Genomic DNA, 25,602 nt, shown 5'->3' with positions numbered 1-25,602 from the left:
TTCATTTATTATCAGGTGGAAGGGACCCAGCAGGTCCTCTGCTATCCTGAAACTATTATCCACACCACCCTCATTCACACATTGTGATTGTAGCAATTCATATAACGCTTTTCTGAATTTGGGAAATTTGCTATTTTTTTTTCAATGCATATAGAATCATAGAATAGTAGGGTTGGAAGCGGCCTACAAGGCCATCGAGTCCAACCCCCTGCTCAATGCAGGAATCCAAGTCAGAGCATCCCTGACAGATGGCTGTCCAGCCTCGTCTTGAAGGCCTCCAGTGTGGGAGAGCCCACCACCTCCCCAGGTAATTGGTTCCATTGTCGTATTGCTCTTACAGTCAGGAAGTTGTTCCTGATGTTCAGCCGGAATCTGGCTTCCTGTCACTTGAGCCCATTATTCCGTGTCCTGCACTCTGGGATGAGCGAGAAGAGATCCTGGCCTTCTTCTCTGTGACAACCTTTCAAGTACTTGAAGAGTGCTATCATATCTCCTCTCAGTCTTCTCTTCTCAAGGCTAAACATGCCCAGTTCTTTCAGTCTCTCTTCATAGGGCTTTGTTTCCAGTCCCCTGAGCATCTTTGTTGCCCTCCTCTGAACCCTCTCCAGTTTGTCTGCATCCTTCTTCAAGTGTGGTGCCCAGAACTGGACACAGTACTCCAGATGAGGCCTAACCAGTGCTGAGTAGAGGGGAACTAGTACTTCCCGGGATTTGGAAGCTATGCTTCTATTAATGCAGCCCAAAACAGCACTTGCCTTTTTTGCAGCCACATCCCATTGTTGGCTCATATTCAGCTTGTGATCGACAACAATTCCAAGATCTTTCTTGCTTGTAGTGTTGTTGAGCCACGTATCCCCCATCTTGTAACTGTGCATTTGGTTTCTTTTTCCTAGGTGCAGAACTTGGCATTTATCCCTATTAAATGTCATTCTGTTGTTTTCTGCCCAGCGCTCCAGTCTATCAAGATCACTTTGAATTTTGTTTCTGTCTTCCAAAGTATTAGCTATCCCGCCCAATTTGGTGTCATCTGCAAATTTGTTCAGCATTCCCTGCACCTCCTCCTCCAAGTCATTAATACAAATGTTGAAGAGCACTGGGCCCAGGACTGAGCCCTGCGGTACCCCACTCGTTACCTTTCCCCAGTTTGAGAAGGTCCCATATAAAGTTTAGATGAGAGTCAGAAAAGAGGGAAAAGTCCGATGACTTGAAAATAGGTTGCAGTTTGAGCAGCTTGCTTCTTATGGCCAATGGGAATAAGATATTTCCTGATCTTCTGATGTGCCAAGCATCACATCTTAAATTGGGAATATAGGAAGCGGCTTGTATATGGAGTCAGAACACTGGCCCATCTAACTCAGTATTGTCTACACCAGAGGTGCTGAACCTCTTTCAGCCAGTAATGAAGCCTTTGGAGAGGCCTTTCAGCTATTAGAATGGGGGAAAACTGCACAGAAGCTGGAAAACCACCCAGTGATCAGTGTTTGGGGAAAAGAGGGTGGGACTAGAGGAGGGGTGTGTGGGAACCGCAGAGGGCTCAATCGGGACCCCAGGTGGGCTGGATTTAGCCCTGGGGTTCTGTACCTTTGGCCTGCAATGACTGGCAGCAAGTCTCCAGATTTCAGACAAAGAAGGGTCCCCCCACCCCCAGCCCTATCTGGAGATGCTGGGGAGTGAACCTGGGACCTTCTCCATCCAAGTCGCATGCTCTACCACTGAGCTACGGCCCTTCCCTATAGGACCATAAAAAGCTGCCTTATACCGTCACACTATTAGTCTATCTAATCATCTATACCAGGCTGAGGGAAGATTAGGATCTACTAGTAGATCTCTGGGTGATTCCCAGTAGATCACCAAGGATTTCTAATCCCAGTTGTTCAGCAATCACAACAACTAAAAGTCTCCCTGCCCCCCCCCCACACACACACGCACACACTTAGGCTGCTGAAAAAAACAAGTAGTGGAGGCTGGTGGCTCTGATGTCAGTGGGGCAGTGAATCCAGGTGTCAGGCAGAACCAGTCAGGACTCTAAAGGAGCTATCCAGAGCAGGGCACCTTGGATAGCTCCATTAGAGTTCTGATTGGTTCTGACGGAAACCTGGGGCGGATTCACTGCCCCACTGGCATCAGAACCAACAGCCTCCACTGAAAATAAGATATGCAAGCTTTGGGGGGAAACCCCGGAGTGGGTTTTTGCGTGGAAGGGCTTTGCACCCCGTTTTGGCATTGAACACCCATTCCTGGGCAAACAATAGCCACTTCCTTGCTCTTGCTCTGCAGCAGCTGCTTCTCAGAGATAGACTGCCTGTGACCATGCAGGCTCTGTACAGCCAACGTTGCATACCAACCACAAAGTCATTCTCTTCCAGTGCCTATCCTTACATTGCCAAGATCTAGGCACCACCCACAAGCGAGAAGGAGGTATCAGCACCCTGAGGGGAACCCTGAGTTTTGTAGAAGTACAAAATATCTTTGGTGGTGATGGTGGTGGGGAATCTAAGGGGAGGGGGAACTCCCATAGTTCAGTGAGCACTGAACATGCTCAGTAGCCACAGAGCCCTGGCTGACTGTTAGGGTGGGGGAGTGGAAAACTGACGGGGAAAGGGAGAGGACATGGACTGGAGTACCTGAAACAGGGCTTGCTGGGTGGCTGGCTGAACGGGAGCCTTCCGTGCTTGTTAGGGCTAGTGGCCATTGAGAAACCCATCCTCTTCTGTTGGCAATGTGATGAGCTGGATTGTTAGCCCATAATGTGAAGAGAATGCTGAACTAGATGGACCCTTGGTCTGATCCAGCGTGGCTCTTCTTATGTTCTTATAATGGCGTCTCCGTAGATATTCTCCATTTCTCCTCGTCCTGGCTTCCTCGATCCAAAGTTGCTAGGCAGATCCGATGGGGAGCATCTTTCGATGCCACCTCCCCCTCCACTCCAAAAACAGCGCCACAGCTCCCTTCTCGGCTAGGCTGCCAAGCTCCGAGAACAGGAGGAAGCTCGTTTTGGGGAAGCGCGCTCGGCCACGCTGGTGAGTTCAATCTGAAGGGACATCCGGAGAGTCTCCTCCAGATGGCCGCGGGAATCGACTGCCAGAGGCCGTGCAGGCAGCAGCCGCCCACTGCCAGCCGTATGCGAGGCGTGCGCCGCGACTGGCCCCCGAGAGGGGGGCTTCTCGCGCCCTGGGGCAGCGGCGGAGACTGGCCCGGAGCGATCAGAGCGCCGCTGGAGGCGAGCTGGCGGGCTGTGCCGCTGACAGGCCGGCTTTCCGTCGCTGACTCTCGCCGAAGGCGGCGAACAGACGCGCATCCGTCCCGCTCCGCGCCTTTCATCTCCCGCCCATTTACGCGGGAGCTGCACCGCACACTGGCCTCGGCGGTGCCCTTCTGCAGGGGAGTCGTGACCACGTTTCTGGGGCGGCGCGGGGCGGCGCGAGCGGGCCTTCCGGCTCACGCGGTGAGGGGAGCGCTTTCTCGGAGTCCCGCCATCCGCGGAGCAAGGCGCTGTGCACCACGAGCCGAGCCGAGGGTCCGCGCAGCCCGCCACTGATTACTCCGGCGGGCAACTGCTCTCCGGGGCCCCATCCCCTCCTAGCACCCGCTCCTTTGTGGCGGGCGTTGCTGGGGTCCAGCCTGCGACCTCCCGTGTGCAGAGCGGATGCCCCGCCGCCGCGTGCGGCCTCTCCCTCCAAGGCGGTGGCCATAGCAAGGGGCGCTGTTGGCTGAGCTCAGGGCGGGGCATGTTTCACGGTGGATCAGTGGCCTGAATCCAGCCCCCCACCCGCCCCTGCGACATTTCGCCGCCGGAGGTGAAGGAAAAGGGGCTCCCCGCCCACCTCTGGAGCTGACGAACCTTCATTCAGCACCAGATGTGGGACAGCAGCACCCTCCCCCACACCCGAAGGCAGCAGGCGAGCTTGGGGGGGGCAGGACAGGAAGCTGGGCACACGGTTCCAGCACCTTGCTGCTGTGCCCCAGCCCCTGCCTTCGCTGCCTGAGGCAACTGCCTCACTCCGTCAAATGGTAGGGCTGGCCCTGTCTGAATCCCGTTTGCTGCCAAGGTCTGCCTTAGTGACAGGATGGCAGTCCATCTCTCTAACCCAGCCTGACTGGTGCCCTCCCGATGTGTTGGACTACAAGTCCCATCATACCCAGCCTGTGGCTCCACCTGGTACCTGATGGAAGACAACAGACACTCATCTGTGGGGCAATCAGTGTCACAGCTTTCCCCAACCCGGTGCTCTCCAGATGTTGAACAACAGCTCCTATCAACCCAAACCACCTTGGGCTGGTTGCATGGTCAGCTACCTGCCAGACACCCCACCAGTGCCATGGGGCTAAAATCCCCATCCAGATATCCCCCCTCTATTTCAGAGTTCCAAATGCCCTGGTGGTGTTTCCAAAGCTCTACCACTGCATTAAGAATTCTCCATCATTTCATGCTTCTAAATTTTATGTAGACCACCATGTATGGGTGAGTTTGCCATGAATCCCAGTTCCTTCCTGTCTTTCCCCCACCGCCATTACCAATGCATATGTGCGCATCAATGCAGCACTGCAAAAAGGCCATCTGGATGTCATTGTACATAAGGATGTTTCTTTTTTGCATGGCGTATTTACTGACAAGCAAGGGTGTGTGCACATATCAGTCAAACACTCCACAAAACTCATCTTGATGCAGCCATATACACTGACTCCTTGAGACTGCCTTTTTTTTTTTTTTTTTTGCAGTGTTTTATCCACCCACACTTTGCGCGTTGGGACACTGAACTAAAAGCTGAAGCCAAGTGTGCACGCCCAATACCAGGACTAGTGTTAGAAGTTCTCATTTAAACCAGACCTCAAAAGGCATGGAGCTCAGGCCAGGGCAGAGGAAATCAGAGGACTAAGAAGTGAACAGAAGAGGGAACTTCCCGTCTTTCGCTAAACAGAGCGGAGGCAGAGCTCGCAGGGTTGAAGCCCTGGGCTTTTGGATTAGTAGGGGTGGTGACATCACCTGCCAGCACCACCCTAAAGTCTCCCTGCTGCCCCTGAGCTTTGCTGCAATCCTCACAGTATGGGTGGTGGTGGTGAGGAGAGATGGGTCTCCTCAGCAACAATATATCGTCCATGGGCCATTGCTGCCTTAAAGTATTTGGGGCTAGCTTGGTCTTCAGTCGGCAATGAAGAGCCATTAGCTTTACAAAAATATCTGCTCCTAACTGGGATGAAAAGTGCTAGAACTGGTTTGTTGACTTGGAGATCAAACGCTGGGGAAAAACTCCTGGACAATCTTGAGCTGGGGCGGTGGGGGGAGGCAGGGGGGTCTTATGCTGCTTGGAGACATGTCGTGTCCCTCTCTTTCCCTTCTTTGGGTCTTTCCAGCCAAAGTCCCGCATGCTACCCACTACAGTACCCTTTGCCAGCTCACTGCTCTATGACGGTCAGCTCGTCGTAATAAATTGGGTATTGTGTTTGGTACTCCTGCTGTTTGGTGTGCATGCATGCGTGTGTGTGTGACAGACAGACAGACAGACAGACGGACAGAGTTGGATCAACACAGCTGCCTGCATTTGGGGGCTGTCCTTGGGGGATGTGGCTACAGAGATTGTCATGATGACTGCCTGCACTTCAAAATATACCATTGCACCACTGCAGCTAAAGCTGGATTTTGCGCATCGTTTGGGTTCAGTTCAGTTGCAGAGGGAGGCTGAGGGGTTAGTTCAAAGCCTTCCCAGGTGAGGTGGGCTTTAAGGAGGGATTTGAAGGGAAGAGACAAGCAGGTGGCCCCCAAGACTTGGGGCTGCCTTTTTACAAATTGCAGCAGCCAGAGGTTTCTTTTCCATTTGTGCGCGAAGGTAGAGGAACACCCAGTGGGTTTTCTGTGCCGACTCTGGCTCTGTAAATCAAAGGATCGTCGGTATGCAGGAGAGCGCGCTCAGCCTTCGTACCTCGCCTCTGGCGAAACTGGGCTGTCACAGTGATGGATGGTTCCCCGGACAGGGAGTGGAGCTTTTCAGGGAGAGAGCGAGACTGGTGGGGGCTGGAAGGCGAATTTGGTGCTTGTCACTCTGCAAGGACTATTGTGTTTGTAACACTTGCAGTGGAGACTTTTTAGATGCAGAGGAGATGGAGAGAGAGGGGGGCAAAAGGAGTCCTTCTGTGGAATGGCACGCCCAATTGTAAGGGGGCAATGAGACTACCCAGATGGGGAGGGGGACTCTCTCACACTCAGTCCTGGACTGTTGATGATTTCTGTGGGGTTATTTGTTTATTTGGGTGTGCTCTTCACAGGACTGAGCCAGCCAGAACCTGAATTCCACTGAAAGTCATTGCTGACCTCTGCAATGGAGACAGGGGGCAGGGGAAGTGGTCCCCAAATCTGACATCCTTAGACATCGACTGGTCTTTTATAAAAGCAGTCCTGAACACAGGAGGAGCAGGATGGATGCATGCATGCATGGATTGCTAGATGAAGAAAGGGTGTTTCATGTAACTCCTTCTCTCACCCAGCAGTGCCAGAGAAAGGGCCTCCAGGAAGGTTGCTCAGCAAGGCCTCCCCATAGCCAGCTCCCCACCGTCTGTCTGTCTTGCTTCCATGCCCCAGTGTGACAGTGGGAGAATGTGTCCACATGTGGGGAACTGCGTTATTCCATTGGCAAATCCATCTTGCGTTCCCATACAAGTCTATCTTGTCATGCGGTAAGGGATGTGGCAGTGTTGCAAACCTCTGGCAGCCATTGGCTGAGCTGCTGTGATGTCACAAAGAGGGGAGACAGGCAGAAAGGCTTCTCTGGCTGCCATTGGTTGAGTGGCTCTGAGGGAAAAGACAGGCAAGGCAGGCAGAAGGGCTGAGGGAAGGGGGGCCTGGGGTAAGCAAGGCCTGAGCAAAGGAGAGCTGAGCTGGGCAAGGGAGCGCTTCAGCGGGATGAAGGGGAAAGAAGGCAAGCAGAGGAGTGGGGGAGGAAGGAAGGAAGGAAGGAAAACTGCGTGAGACTCTAAAACTTCTAGTGCATAGTAGCTGCAGAAGGGTGGGATGATGTATTGATTTGAAATAACCCATCAAATCTCCAGTTGAAGGCCCGAAATTACACATGGGCCAACAACAGTGGCAGGGCAAAATGCCACCCTGTAGTTTCCCCTACATCCCTGCTGATGCCCGCCCTTCGCCTGCCCCTCTTAAAAACCATAAGTTAAGGGTGCAGTCCTATGCGTGCTTATGCATGGCTGGCTGGGGAACACTGGAGCTGTAGGACGTTTTTCTCTTTATGCATTTAAGTTTATGCATAGGATTGTGTTCTAAATTATTTTCACCTTTTTCTGGCACTCCAGTGGTGAGCAGCCTCTGTTCACCCTCTTAGTTTCCCACACAAGCCCCTGGAAGTTGAATTGTTCCAGGGCCTTGTGGGAGAGGAAAAGCATGGCTGCTGTCGCAAAAATCTGGTGGCCCTCACTAGAGGCTGCCATGTTTTTGTGTGTGGCAGAGGCCATATTCTGCCCTGTTCACCCTTAATGTCCCAAGGAGCTCAATTTCTGCAGCACTATAAACTGGTAAAAATAATTTTGATTTAAAAGAAAAGAAAAGGGGGCTGGAACAGACATGTGTCCTCTTTTAGAGAGGACTGTCCTCTATTTTGCAGGCATCCTCTATTTCATGGGAAGTCCAGTTCAAGATGAAGAACCACCCAAAGGAGGGGCTAAAGAACCTTGAAGTTGCCAACTAACCACTCCTCGGTACAGACTGAACAAGGCACCCAGGTCACTGGGCACAGGCTTCCATACGATGAGGAACGGGGTCTATTTCTGTTGAAATTATAAAAGTATTTCTAAATTTGCATTTATACAGACAAACCGGCATGTGCAAATTCATGCAAACAGATGCCCTTTTTTTGGTGATTTGGGAACAGGGGCCGCGGCACAGGTGAGCTTGGCCAGGCAAAATGAGTGGCCTGCTGTTTCTAAGCATACTGTGTGGGTGGGGAGATGTTTCAGTTTCACATGAGGATTAGGGTTAAGCCTCAGGTTAGGGTTAGGGTTAGGGTTGGGGTTGGGAAGACCTGGCTCCCTGTGCAAGAGCAGAGGCTAGGGTTGGGAAGACTTGGCTAGATTCCACCCTAATAGGAGGGGAATAATGATGTGCAGGCGTTTGCTGATTTGGGGTTCAGAAGTCTGCCCTGAGTATGGCAGTCTGTCTATGGGGCTGGTGGACCCTGTGAAGAAATTTGGCTTAGAACCTCCTGAAATCTGTGCTCCTCTGTGGGCAATATCTTCACAGCTACTTTCCTTGGGCAATTTCTGTCCTAATCAGAAAAGCCGCAGGTCTCTTGTCAGACCATATTAATAGGCATGGCTTTAATAGATTCCTGAGCAGCCTTGCACTTTGAGAGTAACGTCCTCCCCACCCCCCCGGCACACTCTCAATAGGCCTAAGAGATGGCAGCAGCTTCAGTTCATTGCACAACCTGTCCGGAAGATGTGCACGGCTTGAGTCCCTTTCCAGCTGATTCCCATTGTGTCCTTTATTGATTCATGGCTGGGGATGGGGTGGGGTGGGGTGGAGGAAACTGGAGACCACAAGATGGAGGAATGTGCGGGAGCTTCTATGCTGGTGAGCAGAAATTTCAAGACTCAAAGCTGAGCATTGCCGGGCACCTCCCAAGGGCCCACACCCCAGAGAGGCCTCCTGGCAAGAGCCCCCTGGGCTTGCTCCACCCCTTGCCCATTGCAGCTGGCTTGTTCACCTCCCTCTGGCTCTGGCCCAGACAACAGTGGGGGTGAGAAGGGGGAGCAGGAGATGCCACGGCCAGGTTGTGCGATGGCTGTCTGCAAAGCAAGCGGGGGGTGCCAATGAGGAGACAGAGGAGGAGGAGAACAGAAGACAGTGACCGTGGCGGTGTGCAGGCAGACTCACTGAGGGAGGGGGCCCATGGAGGGGGCTTGCCCAAGGGTGTCCCACACCCCGGAGCTCCAGGTGGCTGTGTGGGTGTATGGAATGAGTCCTCCAGGAGGGCTGCGATGCCCCCTTCTTTGCATGCTTGCCCACCCACCAAGACGGACTTGTTCAACCTGTAAAATGGAGCGCTGCAAGGGAGCCCCTTTAGGAGGCTTGTAAGCCCATCAGGGTCCACCCTGGCCCCAGCCTGTGATCTGCCATTTTCCTTTAGGTTCCACCCCAGACTTGAGAGATCCTGCACTCGCTCCTCTCACTATATCAGCCAGCCATATTTGAGGGTCGCTTTGCTCCAGTCTTGAGGCTGAGCCTCAGTCGCTCTCCAATGGCCAACGTCTTTCACAGCAACATCACCTCACCAGCAACAGCCTCTGGCCTTGCCCCAGGTGGGGGGTGGGGGATGGGAGGGTTTTGCCATTTAAAAATTCTCACTAGGGTGAGAAAGAGGGGTGACACAGCTCATTAAGTACTTCTCTCTGTATTTGTACAAGTTTCCCTGTTTCGCTTGCACACGTTTCAAAATTTGTGCAAATTTCCAAATTTGCTTTAGTCTGTGGGGGAAATTTGAGCAACTGTGAGCATTTGCACAAATTTGGAGATTTTTGCACAATTTTTGTATTTAATCACTGTTCATTTTGCGCAGTTTTCCCATTTGTTCAAAACAAGTAGCATTCGTGAACATAAATCAGGTGGAAGATGAGCAGCAAGATGAAATTAGGAGAATTTTGTTGAGCTTGGACATTGCTCCTTCACCCATCCCTACTCGGCAGTGATATTTTAAAAAATCACGAATACTCTTGCATGATTACAGATGTGTAGGGAATCCAAAATGATTGCATGCCTCCCCCCGCCCCGCCAAAACAGAGGAAGACATCCTATGATGACAGATGTCTGCTGGTGGGCAAGTTGTACTTTACAATGGAGAATTTATTTCCCGAAGGTCTTACAAGGATTCCTTTTGGGAAAGAAATGCAGAAATCTGGGAAACGGCAGCGATAGCAAATGCACGAGTTCTCCCCGGGCGCTGCGACAGCAGCGCTAAAGACCATGTCGCTCCCCGTAATCCAATTAGCGCAGTCTTCCCTGTGACTCCTCTGGGTAGCGGACGAGACAGCTTCTGCTGGGCCGACAGTATTGCGTTGGCAGTCGGACGCCCAGCATGCGTCCCACTTGCAGCGGCCACACAGCACTGAGCGGAGCGGGGGGAGGGGCCGAGGAGGCAGCTGGAGCACTCCGCACTGGAGTGTAAGGCTTGGGGGTGGCTTCATGGGGACAAAGCTCTCAGGACAGAGCTGTGCTGGACCAGTTAACTGAGCTGCCCCAGTTCCCAGGGGACCGAAGCCTTGTTCTTTAGGGTTGCAGCAAAAGATCACATGCTGAGCCAAGGAGGGTCATACAGCTGGCGCAAACACAGGGGTGTTGAACTTCTTTCCGCCAGAGGGCCAAATTCAATTTCGGAGAAGCTGTTGGGGGCCATATTCCGGTGGTGGGTGGGGCCGAAGGAAAAAGGGGAAGAGCCAAAGAATACCCCCGGTACCAGCACAGTTTACCTTGAAGCTCTTACAGCCAATACATAAGCCTTTGGGGACCCCTTCCAACCTTTTTAGACTGGAGAAAAACTGCACAAAAGCTGGTAGACCACCGAATGCTCAGTTGTCGGGGAAAAGGGGCGGGGCCAGGAGAAGGGGGCAGGGCCATCTGGGGAACCCCGAAGGGCAGGATTGCTTCCAAGCCCAATTCAAAGTGCTGGTTTTGTCCTATGTGGCTAGGGGCCACAGTTCCTGGCAGAATGCCTCTCCCAGCATGAACTGACCCACACACTGCACTCTGCATCTATGGCCCTCCTCCGGGAGCCTCCTCTGAGGGAGGATCAGAGGGTGGCAGCAAGGGAGAGGGCCTTTTTGGTGGTGGCTGTCCCTGAGAAGGCCCGCCTGGCGCCAACATTGTCATCTTTTCGGCACCAGGTTAAAAGTGTCTTGTTCTCTCAGGCATGTGGCAGTGTATAATGAGTCTCTTGATAGTCTCTGGCTGATTGTTTTAAATTGTTTTAGATGTCTGTTGTTGTTGTGTGTGTTATTTATGTCATTACGTGAATGGTTTTTATAATTTATAGAATGTTATCTTAATGGTTTTAAATTTTTTTGGGCCACTCAGAGAGCTTCGGCTATGGGGCGGTATGGAAATGTAATAAATGCAATGCAATGAATGATTGGCACCCAAGGCAGGCCCGATTTGGCCCACACAGCTGAGGTTCAACGCAACAGCCCTGCGCTGACAGAATGCAACAGCTGGGTAGCCCATCCGAGAGCGCAGGTGTCCCTGAGTGGCTTGGAGTGAGGCTCCAGGCCTCTGTCAAGAGCTGCGTAGGCCCAGCTGGAGCCCCACTGGCCCTTTCCCGTCACCTGGGTGCAGTGGCGCCTCCTGGCCACGGGTGCCAGACCAGGCAGGGCTGGACATCTGGGTCTTGCAGTGACGTCTCCCCCGCCGCCATGCTTCCTCTAGAGGAGGTGGAAGGCCCCCAATCTGGGCTGGGATCCCAGCATGGGGGGTGATGGGAGGGCTTTGAAGATCCAGATTGGGCCCCCTGCACCTACCCTAGAGTAAAAATGGCAATGGTGCCGGGGATGGAGTCAAAGCCCTGTCTGTTTGGGCCCTGTGTGGAGCGGAGGCTGGTGGCTCTGATGTCCGTGGGGGCCTGAATCTGCTCTGAACCTATTTTGGGGATTGGGTTCAGCACCTTGGATGGCTCCTTTAGAGTTCTGACTGGTTCTGACTGAAACCCAGAGCAGATTTACCGCCCCACTGACATCGGAGCCACCCACCCCCACTGCCTGCGCGTGGCGGCAGTGCGGAAGAGCAGCAGAGACCTCCCAGCGGGCCTCTCCCCTGGCAGGTCTGCCCCAGCGGCACAGAGGATGACACGCCTGCACCCCCCACCAGAGACCCACAGCACTTTGCGGCAAGGCCAGGCCAGCGTGAGACATTTCGCTTCCTCAAGAGGCCCCGGGTGAACCTCACGAATCCTACCCAGCTTCATTGCTGCCCTGAAGGACATTGCCATGGCGACCTGGTGCTTAGAAGCCAGGGTCCCCCGCCTTTGGGGGTTGGTGGGCACATCTGGAATTTTGAGGGAACGTGGTGAGCACATTCACAAAATGGCTGCCACAATGGGCATGGCCAGTCGAGACAACTCATTTCCCTGATGCCAAACTGGTGAGACTATGAGAAAGATAACTTGCCCAAGAACCTAAGTCCAAGGCAGGGGTGGGGGTCTGAGCTCCGAAACACGGAACCCCTCTTTTGAACCCAAATAAAGTCGGCACTGGAGGGCTACCCTTCATTTTGCCACAAGCCACTCTCCTCATTTAAAAGAATGTTTTAATTTTTAAAAATCTTAAATAAAATACAAATCAGAACGGGCAGGAAGTCTGATGGATGACAAGAGAGGGGTCTGCTGCGGGTACATTGATGCCCATGGGTGCCATGTTGGAGATCCAGTGGATCCAGTAAGATCTGGGATCAAATTCCTAGTCTGCCATGAACCTCAGAGTCATTTGCTCAGCCTCATGGGGTTGTTGAGAGGATAAGCTGTGGGGCGGGGGGGGGCGGGGGAGAGAACCATATACCCTGCTCTGATTTCGCTGGAAGGAGAGTGGAATAAAAATGTAATCTGCAAATCATTGCTTTGACTGCTTCTCGTGCAGTCCCTGAGCCCAGCCCTGACATGTGTGGAGTGCATGTATGTCTCTACCTGAGCAATTTGATGTCTTTCTTACCTTTTTTTTAAGGGTGGATTGTCATGTTTTTCTCCATTCCTGCAGCAAAATACATCGGCTGTTATGTAGACAACACACACCGGAGAGCCCTCCGCGGAGTGTCCTTCTTTGACTACAAAAAAATGACATTGTTCCGTTGCCAGGACAACTGCGCTGAACGGTAGGGTGCCATAACGAACACGGGACTTCATTAATTCCGAGGTATCGAGTGTATTTCTCTCCTGTCAGCTGCGGCGGTCTGACTCTCTCCCCGTGGTTGTTTTTCTTCCTCCCTCACACCCTCCGAGCCCAACAGTTTTGAAAGATCCAATTTTTCTCACTTCAGGAGAGCCAAGGCTTCATTTGCAATGGAAATGACCTTCTGAACGAGGCTGGAACCGAGAAGCTGGAGTTATATATTGCAGCTCTCATGGTCTGGCGAAGGAAATTGGCTCCCGCCGTTGAGAGAGAGGTTCTTTGGCCCTTTTGCACCAGCTGGCAGGAGCAGCAGAGAATTTGGCCCATTGCAGAAAGATAGTTCAATAGACAAGTCCCTCCATCCAGTGACCCTGAAGCCTTATTTTACAGAAAAATTGTGATGAGTTGATTGGCAATGATATTGGCTGGCTGAGAGCAGGAGCAGAACTGCAAGAGACCCTCTGGGCATACAAAACACCCCCCCACCCCTTGCTGACCTGTTCCAGCCAGGGCATGAGCTTTCAGATCAGGGTGCTAAGCAAACCCTGGAGTTGGGGCTGGTCTGGAGCAAGAGTTATCCAGCATCTGGTAGCAAACCCTTCAAGACATGGGAGAGCTCCCAGGGGAGGCAGACGTTGATCCGACAACACCCACAGATCAACCGAGCCCTTAGGTGAAGCGCTGAGCCCAGCACCTTGAGTGGAGTTACTAGGAATTTAGACAGAAAACAAAGGCAGCCATGTTGGCCATAAGAAAAATGCCAAAACCCAGATAGTGTAATATCTTTATTAGGCCAGCGAAAAGATCACAAAATATGTGTACATTTTCGAGATCTCGAGATCTCTTCATCTGGCAAGACGTTACAAAAAGCGACGGGCAGCAAGGAGAGAGAGCAAAAGACTGATTTGAGATTGTAGTGAGGACATCTGTGTGGTCGGAGTCTCAAGATGACATGGAGGAGGAAGAGGGTTTGCGGACATTCAAAGGGGCCTCTGCCAGGTGATGGGATGGCTGCAGGTTTCAGTGCCTCCAAGACCGCTGGGAAGAAGAAAGCCTTGGAAAGGACACTCTACCTCCTTGAACCATCTCGGGGGGGGGGGTTCAGTGTCCAGGGGGCCAGTTCAAATGATTTATTCAGAGCATTTGGACTAAGACTAGACTGAAATCCTCCCACCCCATTTCACTGCCCCATTTTTAGGTGGCAAAACAGGGGAGGGGATTTTGAGGCTATTCTGGGATAGGGAAAAAACTGGAGCAGAGAGGACTGAAACTCACCAGCAGTGGGTCACTCCTTCTGGAGATCCTGGTGGCCAGCTTTTTTTTAAAACCCAGAATTCCCCATTAGAGGAATCCCACAAATAGCCTTGTTCTATAGGGGTTCTGGGAATAATGATGATGATGAAAGTCGAAGGGGCGGCGTTCCACATCCAGTGAGTTTCACCATCTCACCTCAAATTTGCCATTTCTGAAAATAGATGGGTGTCATCCCCCCCCCCCGTTTCCCCATAAAAACCAAGGAACATCAGAGGAGCCCTGTTGGATCAGACCAGGGGCCCATCCCGTCCAGCATTCTGTTCACACAGTGGCCAACCAGCTGCCCAGGGAAAACCCACAAGCAGGGCAGGAGTGCAACAGCAGCCTCCCGCCCATGTTCCCCAGCAACTGGTGTATGTAGGCATGCTGCCTCTGATACTGGAGGTAGCACACAGCCATCAGGACTGGTAGCCATTGGTAGCGTTCTCCTCCAGGAATTTGTCCAACCCCCTTTTAAAGCCATCCAAATTGGTGGACGTCACTACTTCTCGTGGTAGCAAATTCCATAGTTTCACTCTGCGCGATGTGAAGAAGCCCTTCCTTTGATCTGTTCTGAATCTCCCACTCATCAGCTTCATGGGAGGACCCCGTTGGGTTCTAGTACTCCACCCCATGCATAATTTTGTACACCTCCACCATGTCTCCCCCCACTCGCCTTTTCTCCAAGCTCAACAATCCCAGCTGTCGCAACCTTCCTTCACAGGGGCGTTGTTCCAGCTCCCTGACCTTTCTTGGTGCCCTGGTTTCAAGGAGAGGACTTTAACCTCTTCCCTGTTCTGAGCCGAAGCTCGAGGAGGCGTGAGAGGAAGATGGGCCAGGCGATCCGCAACGTGTTGCACTGGCATAGCCTCCATCTTGCCTCCTTTCTCCACGACAAGGGAAAGCCTCCGGATTGGAGAGCTGAGCGGAACTTTCTCAGAAGACTTTTTTCTTGAGAAAATGTCTGAGGCGTTTGTTTCTCCCACCCCAGCCCCTAGAAAAATTATTTGCAGAATTCTCTCTGAATGTGCGCCACCTTTTGTTTTGTGGTGGCCACCATTTCAACCCCCCTCACACAACCGTGACCCAAAATGGCATCCGGTTTGGGGCATGGCGAGGATGCAAAATGGAACCCAGCCTGCTGCTGTTGTCACTGTCGCTCTTGTTGACCATGACAACAACACAAAGCCTTGGGGAAAAGGACACGGGCCCCCCATCCCTGAGAAACGACTGGCAAATTTCTCTTCCTCCTACAGAAATCCAGGTAAACAGCTCCTGCCTGCTGCTGCCCAATTTATTTGCACAGGGTGGAGATTTCAAGGTCCATTTGCACTTTACTCCTGCCCTGAACCAGGTCCCCCCCCCCAGCCATGTTTTTGCCACCTGTTGGAGCTCTCTGACTCTTTTACTTATTGCTTCCCGCGAAAAACACACATCATGCCTGCCCACCCCCGCCCACCGCATGCACAGCCTGCCTTGCCTTTAAGTAATGTGTCCGTCTCTCGCTCTATGATCTATAAGATGCGCAGAGATCTTCTCTCTTGAGAAGTGATGCTTCCCCCTGCTAGCATTGCGTAAATCATTTCCTAAGAGGTGTCATCGGTAAGCACACAGCAGCTTGCTTCTCCCTCAAAGGATGTAACAGGGGGAAGAATTTCGGCCCGTGCTCCTGGGGGGACAGACTCTTGGGCATTGAGCAGTGAGCCGGATGCAATTTCCTTCGGGATGCTACTTCGTGTTCCTTGATTCTTTTTGCTTGCATTTTAGCTCACCCCTCCTCCAAAAGGCTAACACACAAGCTTCACTTCCTCCATTTTATCCTCACGACAACCCTATAGGGTAGGCAGGTGAGGTGGAGAGAGGGTGACTGACCTGAGCTCATCCCATTTGCTTTGCAGCTAAATGGAGATTTGAAAACGGGTTTCCCCGTTCCTAGTCCAAGGTGCTGTGCCACTACACTGGCTCTCCAAATGGACTCTGCTTCACATTCAGGTTCTCAAGGATGGTCTTAGGTTGGGCTCATAGGGGAATTTACTTTGGAGCCAGATGGGCTCATGAATCATGACTCAGTTAATGGAGGAGAACTCCCTTCCTTTCTCTATAGCAGGAGTGTGGAGCAGGTCGTCCACTCCTGCTTTATAGTGTGTGGCTGGGCTCAATTGCTCAAGACATCTAAATATACATAACAATAACAATAACAATAACAATAACAATAACAATAACAATAACAATAATAATAAGTTGATGATGATGATGATAATAAGTTGTTATATGAGAGATGAGACCCACCATTTATCTTGAAAAACTGTTCTCCCTGCATTGTGAGAGGGCTGCCTGAGGTCACTTGGTACTAAGAGGAATTAATTCTGTACATGCTTGGGGGCACCCTTTCTTTTTCTTACTTCACACTTGCCTCAGGGCAGGGCTGGTGAACCAGAGGTTGTTAGACTACAACTCCTATCACTCCTGCTCAGCATGGCCAATGGTCTGAATGATGGGAATTGTAGGCCAACAAGATCTGGAAGGCAAAGTTGCCCCACTCCTGACCTGGAAGTATTGTACCAAAAAGAAAAGACAACAAAAGAAAACCTTCTGGGGCTGAAGTCCAGCACAGATAAAGTCCGGCATATGCTGCATCTTTGTTCTTCTATTTACTCCCTGTGATGCAAACACTCTGGGATGGATGATCTTGGAGCAGAGAGAGAACTTGATGCCCGAGTGTTTGAAAGAGAGAAATCTGAGGGTGTACGGTCAAGCTGAGAAAGGATTTAGAGCCAAACTATACATTTAGAAACATCAGATATTTTAAAAAATATGTATCTGAAATAAGACACAGAGAGAGAGAGAGAGAGAGAGAGAGAGAGAGAGAGAGAGAGAGATCACGTGGCACGCGCAGCCCTCTTTGGGCCATGCCACTTTTAAATGCTGGAGGAGTTTCATCTTTAAATGTTTCCTGCAGGGGAAAATAAACCAAACTCCCTGAAGATAGAAAGTGAGCATGTAAGGATAATAATTTTAGACTGTTGTGTGCTGACGGCCTTTCCACAGGGAAGCATCTAAATGGGCGGTCTCCTGCCACCGGTATCGTGAAGTGGCACAGTCCAACAACAGTTGCACTAGTGTGGAATGTCATAATGTCATAGTTTAGTGTTTGCACTGCCTCCTGTGTTCAGTTTCAGAGAAGAGAGGTCCAGAAATGGAATCTGGAGGCGCAACTCAACAGCCCCTCAGATTAATGATGCTCTCTGTCTCGGCAGGGGTTACCTCTATGCAGGGCTGGAGTTTGGGGCAGAATGTTACTGTGGGCACAAAATCCAGGCTGCGAACGTCAGTGATGCCGAGTGCAACATGGAGTGCAAGGGAGAAAAGAGCAACATTTGTGGCGGAGTGAACCGGCTCTCCATCTACCGCCTGGAGCTGGCCCAGGAATCTGCAAGGAGGTGTAAGTAGCACTCACTGAGCTGGGATCAAGAACAAGATGACCCAGAGAAACAGATGGGAAGGGAGCGAGAACAGACGGTGGTGAAAACGCCAAAGCCCTCCGTTGGGGAAAGCTTGAGATTCCCCAAAGAACGTGGGCTTTGCCCTACTTCCAGGGACATCGGACCTCTTTCATTCGGAGGGCCAAATTCCATTTCTGAGAAGCTCTCAGGGGCCGCATTCCAGCAATGGGCGTGGCCAAAGGCGAAAGGAATCGGGTGAAAAATATCAGCATATTTTTACTTAAAGCCCTTCCTGCCAGTAACTGCGCCCTAGGAGAGACATTCCAGCCTTTCAGAATGAGGGGGGGAAGATGCAAATGCTGGGAAGCCACAACGTGACTGGCAGTTGCGGGAAAGGGTGGGGCCAGGGGAAGGGGGTGTGGCCTTCTGTGAGGCCCCGCAGGGCCATATTGGTGGTCTGGATTTGGCCTGCAGGCCTGCGGGTCAGCACCCTTGCCCACCCGAATCGATTAGAGGGCTCTTCAGCTCAGCAGTGTGTTCTCCAACGGCCCCTGGGAAGCTGGGCACAGCGATGACATCAGCCCCCTCTTGTTCGTCCTCAGCATCTGGTACCCAGGCCCGTCTCCTGCTTCGAGACACGGATATTGCATTCTTACTGTCCACAGGAGCCGTGGATTGATCTGACCTCCATGAATGTGTCTGATGCGTCTTTAAAGCCACCTGTGCCAATGGGACTTGGGAAGGTGTTCAGGGACCTTAAGAACAGATGTGTCGGGTTAGGATTGGGCCAAGTCCATCTAGACAGATGCCTCTTGAAGCTTAGGAGCAGAGCCGGAGGTTCATGAGCAGTGTGTGCACAGCATTTGGTATTCAGTTCACTGCCTCCGAACATGGAAGTTCTACTTAGCTGTCATGGCTAGGGATGGCAGAGAAATCGGCAACAGAATCAAATGAGTTCGGATTTCTATTCATCTGACCCATGGATTCTACAGCACACCAGCTTTTCCCATGTTGCATGGATTCCATGGACTTGCAGACCGTTTTTTAGAAACTTTCTGGCATTTTACGTAAATTTAGTAGTAGAAAAATACATAACATTTAAAAAATGGCCGAAAATGCACATTTCCCCCATAGGCCAAAGCACGAAAATGCACATGGGGGGGGGGGAGATGTGCACATTTTGCATTTTCACAAGCATAAATTTGTGCAAATGCAAATTTGCACAAATTCAGGACATTGGAAAAAACCAGATTCCACCAATGAGTGGGCAACACAACGAAAAGCACCTTTTACAAGATCTATACATCCCAAATCATGGCTAGTAGCCCTTGATAGACTTCCCCTCCATGAGTTTGCTTCATTGGTGTTCAATGCCATATAAACCAGTGACCACATCTTATTATAGCAGCTATATCCTGTTTTAGTAACACTGTGTTATTAAAATCTATATTTAACACAGAAAGATATATTTAAGGTGCTAAAATAAATTCACTGCCTGCTGACTGCTGTCAAAAATCCTGCCCAAATGGAAAGGCTCATCACATTTCACTTTAAAGATACTCAGGCTAAGGTTTTGGCAAACCTCCATGGGCAATCAGTTCCATCAAGGAGGGAGCTGTGCCAAGAATGCCACTCCGTGTGTCCTTGAAGCTCTAAACTGGGGGTGGATAATTCTGCTAAGAAATCACTTCAGGTCAATGATGAGGCCAGAAAGTCTGTGGATTCCATGGAAAACCAGAAAGAGATCAAATGCAGGCAAATACATGTAAATATCTCTACATTTAAAAGAAAAAAAAAGATGGGATGTACTTATGGGTAAACACATCAAGAAAAAACAGAATTCTGAAGCCAACATGTGTTTACTCTGTATAATTTTGCACAACCTCTTCTGATTCTGTTAGTGATGTGGGGGTGGGGGGTGGGGTATCACCCCTATTCACTGGAACTGCTATACAAACTTTCTTTGGCTACTAGTGATATCACTGGGATTTGTTGACGTATTTTCATAAGGACTAGGAACATGTGTGTTTCCCTAAATGAAAAGCTGAGATTCTTAGCATAATACAATAGGAGACCAAATTCCATGCTTGCGAGATACATAGAATCATAGAATCATAGAATCATAGAATAGTAGGGTTGGAAGGGGCCTACAAGGCCATTGAGTCCAACCCCCTGCTCAGTGCAGGAATCCAAGTCAGAGCATCCCGGACAGATGGCTGTCCAGCCACGTCTTGAATGCCTCCACTGTGGGAGAGCCCCCCACCGCCTTAGGTCATGGGTTCCATTGTCATACTGCTCTAACAGTCAGGAAGTTTTTCCTGATGTTCAGCCGGAATCTGGCTTCCTGTAACTTGAGCCCATTATTCCGTGTCCTGCACTCTGGAAAGAGATCCTGGCCTTCTTCTCTGTGACAACCTTTCAAGTACTTGAAGAGTGCTATCATATCTCCCCTCAGTCTTCTCTTCTCAAGGCTAAACATGCCCAGTTCTTTCAGTCTCTCTTCATAGGGCTTTGTTTCCAGTCCCCTGATCATCTTCGTTGCCCTCCTCTGAACCCTCTCCAGTTTGTCTGCATCCTTCTTAGAGTGCGGTGCCCAGAACTGGACACAATACTCACTGGTTATACACAGCCCAGTATGTAGGGATCTGCACCCTCTTGAATTCAGAGCTGCTTTGGGTTGCCAGGACTGGGAAACGTGATATGAAAGGAAGGGGGGCACCCCACTGAGCACGCTGCACTGGCAGATGAAGTGCCACGCAGCCTGTGGATGGGGGGAAATTGTGCGCGCGAAAGGAAGGAAAAGGTGCTTGAGCGCCGTTAATGAGTTCGAAATGGCTTTTTGATCTGTTCTTGACTCTCCAAGGCTTTCCTGTGTCTTGCCGCTCATTCTGCATTCATTGTGTTCATCTCCGCCTTCAGTAGTTAAGCGCCTGGGCCGGCGTGGCTCATTAGCAGGTACTTAAATGTCAAAGGCAGAGAGAAGAATCCAGCCAGGCAGGTGAACAGAACACTTGTGTGTGTGTGGGGTGTGGGGTGTGTGGGGGGGGGAACCTCGGCGGATCATCCTGCAAGGAAGCCAGCAGAGAGATTGAATTAGGAGCCTGCAAGAGGGGCGGGGGGGGGGGGGGAGCCAGGAAGCACAAATGGTTCATGACAAGCCAGGGAAAGAGATGAGACAAAAGGAGCTTCCGAAGCCACGGCCCCATGGGAAGATCATAATCGGGGCTGGTGCCAGACCTGTGTGGGCTGCTGGTGTGCTGCCGCCAAGGGCCCACGTCTCCTGCTGGCTCCCACTTGCCGGCCCGGTTTACCAGGCAAAGGTGACTGTGGTGGGTAAGAGCCATCAATGGAGCAGTGATAGTGGCAAACACATGCAAAAGTGACAAAGACTGGGAATACACGGATTCACGCCTCCCTATGTGATCCCGGATTGGCTAGGATTGTGACTGCAGATGCAGTCCTATGCACATTTACCCAGCACTGGGATTTACTTTGGAGTGAACAAGCCCAGGGTTGCACTGTAATCAAAGGAAAAGTAGTTGCACAAATGAGAAGTCCTCCTTCTCTTAGGACTTAACCCCCCCCCCCAGCACCACTTTTTAACTTGAAAAAATCAAAACAGGAATTCATTGCTTGCAACCCTAATCTACAGTTTACTATCACAAAGTTGGTGGCCACAGGAAATTAATTTTAGCTTTTGATTTGTGCATAGTTCCAGAGAACTATAAACATAGCTACCAATGCAATCCTTGGAGAGAGAGAACGAGAGAGAGATTGAGAGAGAGATCAATACAACGGAATTGTGGTTTGGCATAAGAGTGGTGAAACAGTAGCTACAACAGCACATTAAAAAAAATGCTCTGGATGCAAGTGACAGATACAATTTTTCAAATGGCAGCAGTAAGAGTTCCCATGCCTTTACGAATTATATGTAAGAGTTCCCATGGTGTCATGAATTATAATGATGGGATACATTAAACAAATGGGACCCCAAAAATGTGGAACAGAGGTGATTTCCAATGTATTAATAGCAGTAAGAATGTTGTTATGAGCACAAAATGGAAATCAAAACTTTCTCTCTTAATCCATCGATGGGTCAATAAATCCTGGCCATTATTTTTGTTTTAACAAAATTACCCCCCCCCCCGCCATGAACCTTGTGTTAAGTACAGGGAGGGAAGGTTAGATGGAAACTGCCTTCAAGGAGGGATGTAGGGATCGTGTCAAATCCACTCTGTCTGTGTTTCATGGACTGTCAGGCACTTTTTGTTCCATCGTCCGCTCACAGATGAATTCAATTTTTTCCCCTGTCTCGCAGAAAAATGCGCAAATAATTCCATAAGAGGGATTTATCCGGCAACAATTTACATAGTTTACGTAACATTTAGCGTATTATCCCCCATTCCATTCAACTTTCTCCTGTGTACATTCACCAGTCTCAGCAGAAACGTGCATATTTTCCTACAAATAAATGTATGTAAATTTCAGGACACTAAAAGAAAAGGTCCAAAAGTCCACAGGCTTCGCGCGCCCGGAGGGGGGGGCGCTCAGCAGCAGGTTCCGCAGGCCAGACCCTTAGAAATCCAAGCCCATTTTAGCCTGTCCTGACTCTCTCCGGCATCCCTGGTTTCAAGCAGACTTCCCTCCCAGCCCAGCTGCAGATGGCGGGGGCCTCCTGCATGCAAAGCCGAGGCTCCACAGCTCTGCCCCATGTAACAAGCTGCCTTAGGCAGAGCTGAGTCTGTTGGTCCAGCTAGCTCAGCAGGGGCGCTCCCCACCCAGCGGCGGCCTCTTTCCTTAAATATGGCCCAGCATATGTGACGTGCTGTGCCAACGGCTGCTGGGCGTAATGGATTTCGTGGGTGGAGCCCTCCGGTTCCCAGGGGGGAGCTGAGGTTTGGGGGTGGAGCCCAGGGCAGAAATGGTCAACTCACTTGTGATTTTGTGATCTGCTTGTGGATAAGGAGTCTGGCAGGGGGACAACAGAGGTATTCAGAGGCCAGAAGGACTGGCCACTGTTCCTTGAAGGTCACAGTCACCCAGGTCACCCAGAAGGGCCTGGGACCCCTGTCTTTTGTTAGGGGAACGACAGGTTCATGGCCCAGGAGAGGCCGTGGGTGTCTCTTTATGGCAGGGCTGCAGAACATGAGGCCCTGGGACCATATCAAGCCCTCTGGGGGTACCAATCCATCCCTCCAAGGTTCCCTAGAGACCCACACCCCCTTTCCCCCAACAACTGCTGGCTTCGTTTTTGCATCTCATTTTCATTTATTACATATCACCCAATAGCTAGAGCTCTCTGGGTAGTTTACAGAGATTAAACACCACTTAAATACATTATACATTGCATAAAAACCCATTTACTTACAGACAGACAGAACACACGCAGAGACAGACATATCGCTAAACAATGTTTAAACCATCAATAAGAAAAATCCAGGGCCTGTTTAAAACCTCATCATATGCTGCCAAATGCCTGATTGAAGAGGAAGGTCTGGGCACCGAAAAGATAACCATGTTGGTGCCAGGCAGACCTTGTCAGGGAGATCATTCCATGACTGGAGGGGCCGCTACTGAGTAGGCCCTCTCCCTTGCTGCTGCCTTCTAAGCCTCCCTCGGAGGAGACACCTGGAGGATGGCCTGAGATGATGAACGCACTGTACAGGTAGGTTCATGCTGGGCAGTTTCCCAGCTTTGTGCAGTTTTTTCCTCATTCTAAAAGGTTGAAATGCCTCCCCTAAAGCTTTGTTATTGTAGTAAGAGCTTTCAGTTAAAATACAATGGTACTTTGGGTATATTTACCCCAACCCTCTTTGGCCTTTGGCCTCACGCCCTCACCCACTGCTGGAATGTGGTCTGCAAGAGCATCTCCAAAATAGAATTTGCTCCCCAGGTGAAAAGAGGTTTTGCATCCCTGCTTTATGGGAACGAATGGTTGGATTGATGGTTTCTTGATAATCCCTGGAACAAAATGTGAGAGCCAGTTGGGGAAGGTGGCTCATCCCCACCCCCCTTCAGCTAAGGGCGGGGGTGAAGTTTCGCACAGGGCGAAACACAAGATGAGACTGAAGGAGTCAGAGCTGAAGGGTGGAAGCATCTGGGGCAGCTGTGATGTCTCTCTGGTGATCTGCTACCTTGCCCAGAATGCTTCAGCAGCAGTTTCCTCCACTTGTGCTCAACTGGTATATTTGTAAGAAAAAGAAAGAAAGAAAGAAAGAAAGAAAGAAAGAAAGAAAGAAAGAAAGAGCCAAGTATTCCAAAACGCCACAAGTCTCTCTGGTGAACTCTCCTTGCAAAGGGAGAATCCAGGCAAGCGCTGCACCCCTGGACCTCCTCTCTGCCCAGGGGAAGATGGGAGCAGTTAACACGCCTAACAGTGTTCCCCATCCCAGCACACTCCCAATGTGTTGGACTACAACTCCCATCACCCCAATCATATTGACTGGGGCTGATGGGAATTGTAGTCCAACACATCAGGAGGATGTTGGGTTGAGGAAGACTGGCCTATAAGTGGAGGGTAAACACTGCAGAGGAGAAAATCGTGTGGCCTGGGGTGGGCGGGTGCTGCTCAGGAAACCCATCTGTGCGGCTCTTGGGCAGAATAGCCTGGGTGGGTCTTTGGGTCCTGCCTGAATGCTCCATCTCAGGCAACCTTACTGCAGGCCCATTTGGAAGCGTGCCGGCCGGATTCCTTCCTCGAACTGCGCTTTACGTCTTGAGCCCCTCGCCATCGAGCACTGACCGGCTCCCGTCTCTCTCCTCTCCCCTAGATGGCAGCGCCGTCTTCCGCGGATGCTTCCGCCGGCCGGAGAACGTTTCCTTGGCTCTGCCGGCCAGCAGAGTCATGAGAAACATGTCTGTGGACCGATGCGTCGACTTCTGCATGGGCAAAGTAAGCGTGCCCGGCCCAGAACGTCCTTGGGTGGGGTGCCCACAGTCCAACCAGGGTGGCCTTCCCCCAACCTGGCGCCCTCCAGAGGTGTTGGACTGCAACTCCCATCATTCCCAGCCAGCATGGGTCCAGTTGCAGTGCAACACATCTAAAGGGGCCATGTGGGAATGGATGCACAACTATGACCAAAGGATGGAAGCCAGGGGTGGAGCCATGCAGATGCAGGGGTGGTGCCTTGCAGATGCAGGGGTGGAGCCATGCAGATGAAGGGGTGGAGCCATGCAGATGAGCAGGGCCCTGGATTCCCAAGGGCCAGGCTCCGGCAGGCAGCATCGATGGGTCCTTCGAGGCACAGAGCTTCGTTGGCCGGGTCTGGTGGTGCGGGAGGCAAGGCATCAGAGCCCGACTGCCAGGAGCCACAATCTGGGATGCATCCTCCCGCACCATACCCCGCGCTCACACCTCCCCAGGGCTGCACATGCTCTCCCCTGCAGAGGACCATCCAAAGAGCGGAAGGCGTCCCCTCTCTGCTGGGTTGTCCAGTCCATGCCTGGCTTGACGTCAAAGAGGCATGGGGGGGGGGGCAGCAGGGGCATGTGAAGCTAGACAGAAGATGGTGGAGCAGCACACAGGGCACCTGGTCAGCCTTCCCCATGATGGTCTGATGTCTGGCATTTCTATTTAAATTCTAATTATTTCTAATTTTGCGCATATGTATGTATGTATGTATGTATGCATGTATATGCAAGTGTTATGCAAATTGGTGTCCTCTTGTGTCCTCTTTTTGGCAGTGTGCAGATGGACCCCCAACTCTGCCTCCCCCCCCCATCACCCAGCTCTCCAAGGTGGGAAATGCCCACTCCCTCCGGCTGCCCCTCGATTAACCCGGCGTCGCCGTATCCCCGGGCCGTATCCCCCATTGCCTGCCAGGCCTTCGTAATTCTGTGCTTTCGGGCTCCAGTGCAGACTGGGACAAAGCGCTCGGTGGAGCTCTGCGTGGCCTTCCTCCCAGTGACAAACACACCTGTTATCTGAGCGCCGTTGGCCCATGATTCTGAACGGGATCTCATCAGCCTGGCTGTATAGCTCTGGTGCCAGTAAATA

At 51.3% G+C, this 25,602-nt stretch overlaps 1 protein-coding gene across 1 annotated transcript in view; it reads left to right on the top strand.

The window, feature by feature from the left end:
* WSCD2 (WSC domain sialate O sulfotransferase 2) overlaps positions 1–25,602 on the top strand; it is a 71,407-nt gene that overhangs the window by 29,812 nt on the left and 15,993 nt on the right. Inside the window, exons 7-9 of the mRNA XM_084820224.1 lie at positions 12,739–12,853; positions 17,421–17,605; positions 24,377–24,498. Of these exons, the coding sequence (XP_084676350.1) occupies positions 12,739–12,853; positions 17,421–17,605; positions 24,377–24,498 (422 nt within the window). The remainder of the gene's footprint in view (positions 1–12,738; positions 12,854–17,420; positions 17,606–24,376; positions 24,499–25,602) is intronic.

Source organism: Heloderma suspectum, chromosome 13 (assembly GCF_057233095.1).
Source record: "Heloderma suspectum isolate Gila_16-S chromosome 13, 16-S_ref, whole genome shotgun sequence".
Taxonomy (NCBI): Eukaryota; Metazoa; Chordata; class Lepidosauria; order Squamata; family Helodermatidae; genus Heloderma; species Heloderma suspectum.
The sequence above is the reverse complement of the archived record's forward strand: the minus strand, read 5'-3'. Positions and strand labels throughout refer to the sequence as shown.